Raw genomic sequence first — 13,152 nt, 5'->3', positions numbered from 1 at the left:
ACAAAGGCAATAAAAATAAAACTTTAAGTCAAGACTGCGCGGTCATTTAGGATCTAATACTTTTGTTACTTCCATTTGCTCCAACACAATTAACGAATTTAGTGCACACAATAAAATTTTCATATTGTCATGAACTTCCTTTTTTCTACATTTTTTTATGTCTAAAGTCATAGACTCCGAGAGTCAATAAAATGTCAACATGACTTCATGTTATGTTTTATTTTCGACTTTACTCGTACTAACTTCTTCTTTGTGGGCGCGAAGGCTAACGATCGTTATCGTCATTACGAAGTGGTCACTCATTGCTTGTACCGAAATCTTTACTTCGTCTCGTTTGCTTGTTCGCGTCAACTTTATGCCCAATTGCTAACTACGAATACTACTGATGCCCAATTGACGGTCACCCTGTGGCTATGGCATGTTACCTAAGGTGACCTCACCACCTGTCTTTGCCCTGTGGCGCAAGCCGGCGACTCAGCTACACTAGTACCTAATTCTGTGACTAACTATGGTGCTTTACTCTCCCAAAAATAAAGGGACCGGCCGTTCTGAAAGTGGGCCTTCGTCCAGTTCGACAAGAAGGGAGTGTACAGCTACGCACCACAAGTTTGGTTTGGTTTTCATACCTTTCCGACGTCAAATAACACTCTCGTGGTCGGTATGTCACAGAGCGTTACAACCGTGACCTTAACGCATCGTTAAGACATGTGTTGTCATCACAAAACGACGGCGGAAACCACTATTCACGTAAATGCTAGACAATAGATGAATCTAGTACATTGTGTTATTCTGTACCGTCAAAAATTAACCAATGACATAATCGAGGGTTATATTATACGTAACAGTGTGGAGAGAAACACACAGAAAGCTAAGTATTTAGAAAAATCAAACACTTAGAATCAGATACATACAAGCCAATATCAACGAAAATGAACACAGTTAGCGTCGTAACCTACGAGCTTTTCAGGAAATATCCAGATGAGACAATAGTGCAATAATAATAATAACTTAATCAAGAACTGCCAACGGTTTATTAGGTCTCTAATTTCATACCATATTGTATAGATATACTTGTCGTTCCTATTAACAAACAATTAATAATTATTTATTGCGCAAATAAAACTTTCCAACTATTGTTTAATTTCCTTTTTTCCTAATTTTGTTTACGTCGAGTCAGCATAAGACCGACACTTCTCAGTTGACTCGGGGTAAAGACACTCCTTTGAGAAGTGTCAGCTGTGTTTTCCGACGAAAATAGCAAGTTTAATTTTTGATTAGAATCGCACCTTAACCGTATCCATTTCTTGTACAAAGGTACTGGGTTTCCGCGAAGGCCAGAAGGTTAACGTTACCGAAGGTAGAATATGCACGAGTCCGTACTTTGGATGAATGGTAACTTTACGTAACCGAACATAGGTTGAGAAAGACACCACTGTAAGTTTTTTCACTTTTGCACATACACTTTGTGCTTACTTAGATACTTCAGCTCTATATTGAGCTAAAATGGAACCTTCAATTTACCCAACCGGATATGAACGTGTCGTCGTGTATTTATGTACAAGACACAGTATAATCAAACATATAGTGACAGTTAATAATACATATGGCACCTCCTACAATTTTATATGCAACTTTCCCGATGACAAGGTACTTTAAACAGACAACTAATACCAGAACACAATGTCCATTATCGTCAATTCTGTCCCAGGCAGGTTATTTTATGCGGTAAACTGAGCACTTGTGATCATTCAAATCGCTCTTACTAGATATCACGTATCCTCAAATTCGTATGGCCTTAAACAAACATGTAATAGGTTTTATTGGTAACTAAAACTAGGTCAGAAATAAACTACTAAAGAAACAATGCAACCCTATAACCTTATAGCAATAAGTCATATCCCCCGGCAATAACAAAATGATATTTATACTATGAACATCCTGTGGTACTTCTAGTCGTCTGACAGGACCAATTCTAAAAACGTGACACAACGTCTTCTTTTAGGGAACTGTTCAAACGAACAATCTAATGTCTAGGTAAAGTTTCCTGTATTTTGTATCACAAGGAAGATGTTTTTTGCTGGTAGTCTCCTGTTAACATGGTACAAGGAATAATGATGGAATAACCAGTCTCGGTGCAAAAATTCCTAGAACAGTACGTATGACCAAGTTATTTTATGACCACGACGAAGCATCTGTAGGGTCAACGGTAGCTTGGGGAAACGATGTCTTACTGGTCCCGACGACCAGGTGTTAATTGGGTCAGGGCCTGGAGGTAGAGTGTGTGAGTATGACCTACAAGTGGTGTGTGTGTGTGTGTGTGTGTGTGTGGGTGTGTGTGTGTCACAGTGATGGGCTTAGGGCATGGGGACGGGACAAAACAATCTTGCGAATATTGACTTATGTAATAAATGACACTTTACATACGTTTTTTACGTACCGTATACCGACAGATTGTCTTCAATTTAGGTAAAAGAGTGAATAAGACTTGTTACATAATTGGGGTTTATTTTCTTGGGGTATTTTTCTCAACAATTTATTATAACTTCAGTGCAACATTAATGTTATTGAGTAGTGAGAGAGCAAAATAAAAAAGTCGAAACGGTTTACGGTGACCAGTTCACAGGAAGGACAACGGCAGGTCTCAAGAGGTTATACCGCCCTGGTAGTAGCGTGTCGGGGTCATGTCTAGCCCGTCCCTCTGCCTAGCCATGAACTCTCCCGTCGAGACGACTAGAGAGGTAGGGACCGACGTCCGACTAATTGTCTGTCAACCTAGCGCCGCTTTACGAGAGACGTCTGGGGTAAGACTGTCGCCGCAAATAGTTGGATATTTGGGAAAAGGCATGAGTTATAGTTCGGTGTGAATAACAAAAAATGAAGCCGAACACTCAAAACACACCGAGTCCTACTAAACCGACACAAAGAGACACATAGCGATTGTTCCTGGTGTGGAGGTGCCTGAGTCGCTGTCTAAAGTTTGCAGGGCTGGTTTAGTCTCGCGTGACACGAGTGTCCCTCCCACCCCCGACCTCGATAACCTCGAGGTTGCTCGGCAATTCTCCGTCTCTCACTTAAGTCACCTTATGGTATCACCTATCCCCTGTGTAGGCCTCTAGGAGTTTAGGATGGCCGAAGACACTACACTACCCATAATCCCCAGCTATCGTTTAGGACTACAGTCCCCGTGATTAATCTTCAAGCTCTGGGATTGGATGTTGGAGTGGCAGTGCGCCAAGGTTACGCTAAGCGTCAAACAGCTGTTTGAAATGGAAAGAATCCACGCCAGACTATCCAAAACTGGAATCGAACGCCCCCCCCCCAGAACTACACATGCTGGCTATTGTGTTTCGCAAAATGTTCTATGGGACGTCTCGACTGAACGTTTTCGTTTTTCCCACAATTAGAAGTTTCCAGTATCAAACACATTGGTGTTATCAAATGTAAAACATATAATTAATAAATGGGTGAAAATTGCTTGTGTCCATAATGCGCAGCATTAATATATACCCACATGACAGCTCATTGTTACTTTGTAATTCTACTCCACTACAATTCAGAGATTAACCTGGTATTTTTACTCAACTACATTTATTTTAGTTACTTTGCAGATTCTGATTAATGATGTGAAATATAAACAACCCTTAAATCAGACTTTAGTTACACCTGAGTAAAATTCAGGGAAGGTGATTGTCAAGTGCCAACAATCAGGAGAGATATTTGATAGTTGGTGCTTGAGAGGACTAAACATTTATCTGCAATTGACATGAATGGAAACGAGTAATAAAGTATATTCATTACTCGTTATTCTCTACTAATAGTTAATTAAAGACTGTATATGGCTATTTTGCACATCCCTTTCAAGATTTCCAAAGGTTTATTGACATATCATATACACAACTACGGTGTATGCAATGAATGAAAAACTTGGGTCACAGGTTCCTCAACAGTGCATTACAAGACATCTATCAATATGTGTGTACCTCCACCATTAAACTGTCATATTCTGCAAATGTATTATACTATCTACATACATAAGAGTATAATTCATTATGTATAATATCAGTTAAAATAAGTGCTTCAACATAGTTAACATTGCAGGAAAGCAATATATTAGACGTTAAGTACTTTGTCAGGCTTAATATTTAATAGATAGATACCCCCAAAGCTTTTTTCTTATTTAAAAGAAGACCTTAACCTAAAGTATTATTTAATGTGTTAATAAAGGTTAATTCGTTTTTCTGTTTTGCACATCCTCATATTAATATCTTTGTACATCCGGCACTAAACTGTTTTATTGTAGAGATCACTTATAGTATCTTCTTGATTTTTTATATTCTATATTTCTATCATGACCTTCTACTTTCCCCCTATGAAAGTATGTACTCTTAATATTTTTTTAATCAAATATAACACATAAAAACAATAATTCAATAACGTGCTTTAACCACTAGGCGGTGCACACAAGGTACACACAGCCATAATAACTTTGTATTATTAGTGTAGGACACTTATGTATGTACAACATCTGAAGATGTGTAGTTTTATTCATATTTTCACATAATTTTACAGCATATTGCTATACTATTTCACACTCAGTATTTACATTCTTATATTCAAAGAAAATCAGTAATATCTTTAAAAACTACAAGTCCTTTTATACAGCTGTGCACCGTTATGGTGTAAATATAACCTATCTATGAATTAGATCAAATGTAAAAGTCAGCCGAATTAGTGTTAATACTGCAAGGAGACGTATTGTGTGAAGAGAAATTGAAGATGTTGCATTTCTTCCAGTTTTTCCAAAGATCTTCTCATCAGGGCTCTATAAATAAAGAACTACGGCAGATCTGTAATATGTAATGCAACCGAACCGTGTATTACAATGCCGTTATGTGATGACTTTCAAAGAGAAAAGCAAGAACACTCGGAATTAAGTATTATATTATTCTTTTAAAAATGTTTCCCAGATTTCATATCATATAAACACCAAATCCCAGCATGCATTACGGCTAAAACATCCAATTAGCGAGCTTAAACCATAGCTCAGGATCTTGGGTAATCGCTCGAAATGCCTAAGTCTGTTTCCGGTTATTTTTATTTTGAAATTCAGTTCCTGACGGACGCCAAAAAAGCCCGAGATTATGGAATCAAACCAATAAATAAAAACAAGGATAATGTTGTGTTATTGTTGAGTAAATAACAGTGTTATTTAGAAAAGAATAACAAATTAGAAGGAAAAAAAGATTTAAAAAATACAGATTTCAGTATTCTGAGGCTCTGAGCCCCATTTATTTTCCTCAGAGACGGCAACAAAAGTCAGAAATTATACGATTTAAAATAAAAGCAATAATTGTGGCTTGATATTGAGTAAGAACATGTTTTTATGAACCACATAGCTTCCGGTCTTCCTATAACACGTAATGCCGTGAGACTACCAATAGAAATACATTGCTTTTAAAATGGCGCTGTGCAACACGAAAAAAAGGGGAAAATCGTGTTGGTGAACACGAATCAATAGATTAAAAATCGTGTTGGTGAACACGACATGCCGTGAGACTGGGTTGAGCCATACCGAGCGAGGCCCTGTAGTGGAAATGCACCATAACTTCACCCTGAAAGCTTTAGTGATGTGTTGAGAAAGAGTGGATGTACCCAGAAGCTGCAGCTCAAAAATGGCAAGTGGCTTGTGACAAGAACCTGTCCAGCTGAGAGTCTCTCTGATGGTCCTTCTCCAAGTGGCACACTCAGAGCAAAGCAAAGCAACACAACATACACACCCACACACACAAATATGCACACGTTTGCCAAGTCTACCAACCTCTCTGTCAAGTAACGTGTGGGAGATGACAGTGACGATGTCGCCTCGTTCTGGATTGATGTAGAACATGGTTGGGGAGGGCTTGTCCGGCGACTGCCTGACGATGTTGTAGCGCAACGCCGCGTTATCGGTGCCTGGGTCGTCAGCGTCAAACGCCGTCATTGTCATCACCGTGGTTCCTGGAGGAGACAGCAAAAGACAGTTTTGAGTCTGAGCTCACACTTACTTGTCATAGTGGATATGTGAGCGAGGATTCCAAAAGCTGGTGTTGTGAACTAAATAATTTAGGAATAAAACAACATTTTTGAAGATACAGCAGGAGTTCATTTTTCTACTCTGAGATTGATTCATTTTTGTATTGTTCAAACGACACATGAAGGAAAAAAAAGCTCCTGAAATAAATCTCAGGAATGGAACTAATGGAACAGGTTAAAGTGTCACACTCCTTCAAAGAGTATGCTAATTTTGACATTTTGTATTTCAAAAGATTTACATCCCAAAGGTTATAGATGCATGTTTTAAACTAGAACAAATCCAATAATTTATGAACACATGTTCATGCTACCATGGTTTAGCCAAGAAAAAACAAAGTGAGGATGGGTTGTTGTCTACATAATATTGTAATATACTATGTGGATACTAAACTAGAGGCATGGCCATATACATTGTGCCATGTAGATTGAAGACATCTTATTGTTAACATACTTTATTTATATGCATGCCAGTGAAGACAAATCTAGTCAGTTCTGTCATGGGTTAAACATGGATGTGGGAAATTGTTATATGGGTGTACACCGGTGTACGCATGTATGTGTGTGTTTCTGCACAGTATGTGTGCACTTGTTGGACAGGTAAGAAGCGGCTGTTCTTAAAGATTGGAATATTAGATTTTTTAGGTCTGCTAGTGAGGTGGCCAAAGGGTGTATGTGTATCGTACACTTACACCATTCAAGGAGCTTTGTTTTTGTTTGTTAGTCTAGGGAAAAACTATCAATCAAATGTTATTCAAAATTATACTTTTATCTCATGGGGCTTTACAGTTTGTACAGCATCAACACCCGCTAAACTTTGAGCCTTGCGTCATGCAGAGAAAAAGAGAGCAACGGAAATAGCACTACTGAGCTATTTCCATGAAATTTGGTGGAAAGGTATGGCATGGGCTGAAGTTCCAAAATATGTTTTTGAGCAGGTCAGAATTACGTTGCGGATACGCAAATGATGTGTACACAGGGCATTTGTGCTGCAATTATGTTTTTTGGGAATAATGAGAAAAATTACTCACATTTCACATGAATGCCCCCACAAGCCAGAACATCAACTATCAACATGGTGTTTAAAGGATCTGAGTTATAAAATACAACAGATCTTCTTTGTAGCATCCATGTTGTTTCCAAATAATGACTTATAGCTCATGAACACACCAAGTCAGAAGAGAAACCTTTCAAATCGTGACATTTGAATTCATCTTTCTCTGCAGTTGAAAGGAAGGATGCACTATTTGATGTAGCCTATGATGGTTTAATGTTTGCTTTCGCAGAAAGAAGTCATCTTTACTGTGTTATCCTCAACATTTTCATTGAATATGAATGAGTAAGAACTATTATACATATATATTTGATCGAATCAAATTGTGTTTGGAGATGAGAGCAATCATGGCAGCAGATATATGAGAAGCGCAATTTAGAACTACAGATAGCCGCTTTAAAAAGTGAGCCTTTCCCAATTATGTGTTTTCTCACTCCTGTCAGCTCTAACAGCATGGTGCATATTTGGTAATGGGAACAAAAATGAAAAACCTGCCCGCCGCAGCTGAGCTGAAATAGGAGGCAATCCTTGACACACACTCAACCATCCATCTCTCTCTCCTGTCAATCATGAGACACACACATTCACCAGGACGCACTCAGTCTGCACATACAGGGAAGTACAGACACAAATGCAGTGATATATCCAAGGTTTCAGGCACACACTCTCACACACAGACCATGTAAGGTCGTTTCACTTCTGAGTAGTGTTTTTCATTGCGGGCAGGAGTGTCTATAAACTGCATCTCCATCCAGTACTTCATGGCCTTGATGTCACCAGCTTTCAGTCAGGCACCTCTGGTTAAAATATCACCGGCTGAATAACTGTTCAATTTGTCAAAGCTCTAAGTTTGATTCATTTTCAGGGAGATATGTCACCGCAGTCTGATGAGACAATGTGTCTGGACCACAGATGGATAGGAAGTCTGGAAGCCTTTGTGTGTTTGTGTGATATAAATTGAAATTGATGTATTTAATTAGTGTGGTGTCATTTGTTTGTCAACTGTTAAGAACTATTATCAGTAGATTAGGTCAAAATAATGCACTGTAACTCTAAAATGCTTCTTCTTCTGCTTTCAGTATTTCCTATCTATATTGGAGCTGGTATTTTATTGTTAAAAGTCCTGCCTTAGTCCTGCCTTATAAGACCCTGATACTTTTATTTTGTGAAAGGATTAAGCCCACTGAAGTTATGTGTTTTCTGGCAAGAAACCCCCTTGTGATTTCCTTCTTGACCCACATACTTAACAAAACATTTTCCTAAGCACCCAATAGCAGCACTGCGTCGCACGGCTCATAAACATCGATCTCTTTTCATGCTTCACCTTAATACCCCGCAGTACTTTGCCACAGTGCATTAGTCGAACCGTTCAAATAAGACACAGAAAGGGCTGGAAATATGTAAAGTCTTAAATAATGGTGGCTTAGATCCAAACATCTTTAGTCCAGTTGGAGGTAATGAGGGGCAGAGAGGTGTGGGTTTTATCCCCTTGGCATTTGCATTCCAAGGTGAACCATTAATGGTTAAGTAAACCAGTAATCCTTCCTCTGCAGAATAATTACAAAGTCCCATCTCCTTCATTACCGATACTCTGTTCCACTTCACACTTCTGAAGCCACACTATTAAAGACGACTCAGTGAGGTTGCGCATAAACACACATGGTAGCACGCACAGTTTTGCACAGTGACACACCAACCAGTGGAAAATTAGTTTTAAAACGGTGACTAAATTAGTTATCTTAAACAGATCTCAGTGAATTATGTTTCCATTGCGCAGGTTAACCGAGGTTCCTTGAACGCAATGCAATCCTATTACATGTTTTATGGCATATCAGCCCTCTCAAGCGTCACTGTCTTCATCAGATACCATAATTCCACTCACAAATGAGTATCATGTAGCCAATAAGCATTTGGTCAGTCAGGAATACAACAGGGCATCAGCAGTAATCATCTTACATGATAAACATCCAGCATTCTGTAATGGGACAATGGGGCTGGGTATAAAAGCCACACTGATGTATGCCGTGGTAAATATTAACATGACATCATGGGGCCGGTCAAGGCTCAATCAATCCTAACTGCATTGGATGTTTAGATGGTGGGATGGATGTGAAAACACAGGACTGCCATTACCTCGCTATCACTTCCATCTGCCGTGCTGCTGGATGACACCAGCTCGGAGTCGGTGAAAAGCGATACAATAAAGATGGAGACAGCAGAGAGAGAGAGACTGAAAATCATCCAGTTATTATGAAAGGATGTAATGTTCGGTGAAAAAAAAGAGAAAGAAATGCAAAGAACCGGGCTATGAGGTAAAAAATCAACGATCCAGACATGAAAAGACACGATGACTGACAGAAAACGCACACATACACATGTTTTGGATTGATTTCGTCACAGGGTGCTGTTGCCGATAGCTAACTCCAATATCTTTCTCAAAGACCAAGGGAAATCAGCAGGGGCCATCACATCTGTGGGTGCCACCAGGGAGCTGACGCCGTGTGAAGAGCCAAGATGAGGCAAGAGACCATAGACAAGATTATCTTTTAAAGAAGGGTAAATGTGATTCTAGTTCGGGTTCGAGGCTACAATGTGTGTGCACATTATTGTCTTTCACAGTGTATCGGCGTGAGGGTGAGTGATGAGAATTTTATTTTAAATTATTCAACATGTGCGATGGATGTTCCAAAAGCTGAAATGGGATTTATATTAATCAGACTCAAGTGAGTGAGAAAGAGTAAGAGCTGACCTGTTCTATTCTCAGGTGCGAATGAGATCAAAGGGAGTTCAGAAGTGAATCATCTCATCCACTAGCAATAGTGTGGAGATCGTACATGAAGACGACTTCCAAGCACATAATCATAAGGAGAAGAAAGCAGTGGTAGCAGAAGTGGGGAGAGAAACAGAAATATAAAATAACAAATGAGTGTAGAGACTGCCACTACATAATTCGATATATGATATTTTACAATGTGTAACGTTTGTACAAGGTTATTTGTATGTAGAGGCATTTATGTATACCAGTGTCAAACATGGGAGTAGGCTATTGTTACAAAAAGACAAAAGTCGAGTGGTTTGTCAAAATCAAAGGGTTCAGTATCAATGGTAAAGCATATATGGTCCATTAACTGCCATTAAATAAAACACTTCTTGATTGTTGTTGTTACAAGAGACGGGATTCTACATTTCAGAGTCTTGGTTGTTTTTAATGAGCTTTGCCTGTATTTTTGTTTTTGCTCTTTCTTTATCTCACCGCAACATAAGCGGGGTTCTAAACCTAAATCTGTGACGGTTGTATTGCCACCACTGTCAATAACCTCTGATCAAACCACACTAGAATAGACCTCAACTCATTACTATTAACTAAGCAAGAAAGTGTTTTCTTCTGTACTTAAACTTTTAATGTTGCATATTTGGTAATGAATATTAATGTCATCATCTTTACATTAACAAACACGTTTCAAGGGGCTTTAACATATGTATATGGGAACCTTCTTTGTAGCTCTCAATTCAGCAACACACGCTTTTTTTTGCAAAAACTATTTTTTAGTAATATAATATTATTTCTCCCCACAGGTGCCTTCTGTTTTTACTAAATGGGCCCAATAATTAAAACCATGTTGAAAACATCATGCAGCCTGATGCATGGTTACGACACCCTAGCCTAGAGTAATAAATACCCTGAATAAGATATTAAATAATAATAAAACAATAAACACTTATACTTTCTCCAACTTTTCTCCCATTTTTTTTTTTCTGTAAAGTATTAGATATCTTTAACTGTTTAAGTCTCAGTATAAATAAAGCAATCATACTTTTTCCCAGCAGACATTTGACCAATTTTCCCTTAAATTATGCTTAATATTTTCGAAAGAAAAAATAAATTAAAACAGATGGAAGTGAAAACCGCAACCAATTCTGATTACAATGGATTATTTGACTAAAAGAAAAAACATAAATGCTTGCTTGGACAACAAACTAAACGTTTTTGCGCTCTTGATCACAATGCATTGTTGATTCATAGTTTCACACAGGCAAATAATGGGCCTCTTTGAGTTTCATTCTTTGTACTCCCACTCATGTCTAAAATGAGTATTGTTGTCAGCTGTAAACACATGCAGTCTTGTCTATTAAGTAGTAAGGTGTACAGTATATTTGGTAATGCCTCTTTCGGTAGAGACAGACTTGACTGAATGCTTTATTGTACTCTGTTTACGCTGTTTGCCTGCCTTTTGCTGACACTCCAAAACTCTTCAGTGATTGGAAGCCAATCCGTCAGTTTTCCTCTGTGGCTTTTGTTACACTTCTCATTACAAAGAGATGATTTATAAAAATCAGATTTTCTTCAAATCAAATCACTTTATGCTCGTACAGTATAAATGCTGTTGTGTGTTTTCTGCAGTAGCGTTCCCCAAATGGTTTTATTTTCACGACTTTCTACCTTTTACATGATTGCACAATGATGCCGGGTTATGCCAAACTAGTGAATGTGTGTCAGTTCAGTATATTGGAATGTTTTGTAACTGTCTAAGCACATTACAATTCTCCAGTCCATTAAACTGAGCTTCAGGCACTTGCAGCACAAACCCAGCTATTTTCCAGCATTTACAAAAAGCCTTTCCAGAGGGTGCCTGTCGAGGCTGTACACTAAGTACATGGCTCTTTCTCAAGCACAAAAAAGTCAGATTTGGCAATATGAAAAATCAACAGAGAACAATACCCTAAGATAAAAATGTAACATGAAACGCTTGAACATTAACGGAATTACCTTTCCTACGGTGTGTTAAAACATTGTAGATTTTTTATTTTTTAAATGCAAGATATATCAGTTTGATTACTTTATTTTTCCCATAAAATAGTAACTTTACATTAGAGGCTTCAACCCTATCATGGTGACTCATTATTAAAAAAGATAATTCTGATAGATTGCTAAAAAACTGTAGGAGATTCGTAAACCACCAGTTCCCTTTGGCTCTATGACATTTAAGCAGAAGTTTATAAATATTGTTATTAATTTATCCCAAAAAGCAACTCTGTACCAACTCTCAGCCATTGTGCTTCTTTTTCAGCACATTGTCGTAATCTTTTCACACTGTGCTCGGATCTATCTGGAACGTGATTCCAATTTTAATATTTTTCATTTGCATCACAAATGTTGAGGATAATCTAAATATACAGCTTGGGGGGTGAAGCAACTGTTGTTTTGCCTAAAAGTTTCACCATTGAGCTAGTTCGTAAAACTTTTGAAAAGTAAATTAAATTAGATGCAATAACAGCAGCGGCGGAAGCTGTATAAAAAGATAACTTTTGTCGAGTCTGTACGCCTAAACTAAATTTGAGATAATGAGCTACGAGCTGAAAGTCAAGTGAATGGAGGGAAATACAGTCCAACTGCCCTGTGCTGCCTCCTCCACAATGCAGCTTCCTCATGCTCATCTTCTCACCCACTGTCTGCAGGCCACAGCTGGACCATTGGCACAAACTAGATAATCAACCATTTATGCTGGATGCAACCCAATGTGCTCAACAAACAAAGGAGAACAAAATACAGGTGTTCAGCATTTTGCGAGCAGAAAAAAGTGTCCCGATTGAAATGTAACATACCAAAATAGACTAAATCTAAATGATGCTATATGATGAATAAATGCATACATAACAATGTTATAGATACTGATTGACAGAGGGACAGTTTCATTACAGCATGTCAATGACATATTTGCTCATGAGAATATAAATAACCGCCTAATGAGAATATAAATAACAGGGAAGCTAATGAACAGAATATCCTGCAAAACAACTCTTCCATCTAAACAAACAATCAAAGCTGAGTAATGAAATCACATCTTAACTTGATAATTGAAAACATAATTGAATTGTATTAGGCCTTCTGAAAGGAAAAACAGATTGGGTGTTTATAAGAGGAGAATATGAATGAAGAAAAACCATATTCGAAGTGGTTGTGCATGTATTTTCATACAATATGTTCATATTAGGTCATTGGGCCAAAGTGGGGAACAAAATAGGCCAGT

General features: G+C 38.1%; 1 protein-coding gene across 1 annotated transcript in view; it reads right to left on the bottom strand.

Moving 5' to 3' along the window:
• The window catches only part of LOC104960828 (cadherin-13-like), a gene marked incomplete at its 3' end in the record, with an annotated part of 63,582 nt that extends 57,581 nt beyond the window's left edge, over positions 1–6,001 (bottom strand). The window contains exon 1 of the mRNA XM_010788999.1: positions 5,819–6,001. Within this exon, the coding sequence (XP_010787301.1) occupies positions 5,819–5,986 (168 nt within the window). The remainder of the gene's footprint in view (positions 1–5,818) is intronic.
• Between the last annotated feature and the right edge of the window lie 7,151 nt (positions 6,002–13,152).

The sequence above is a fragment of the Notothenia coriiceps genome, unplaced genomic scaffold (assembly GCF_000735185.1).
Source record: "Notothenia coriiceps isolate Sejong01 unplaced genomic scaffold, NC01 NC01_scaffold00032402, whole genome shotgun sequence".
Lineage (NCBI taxonomy): Eukaryota > Metazoa > Chordata > Actinopteri > Perciformes > Nototheniidae > Notothenia > Notothenia coriiceps.
The sequence above is the reverse complement of the archived record's forward strand: the minus strand, read 5'-3'. Positions and strand labels throughout refer to the sequence as shown.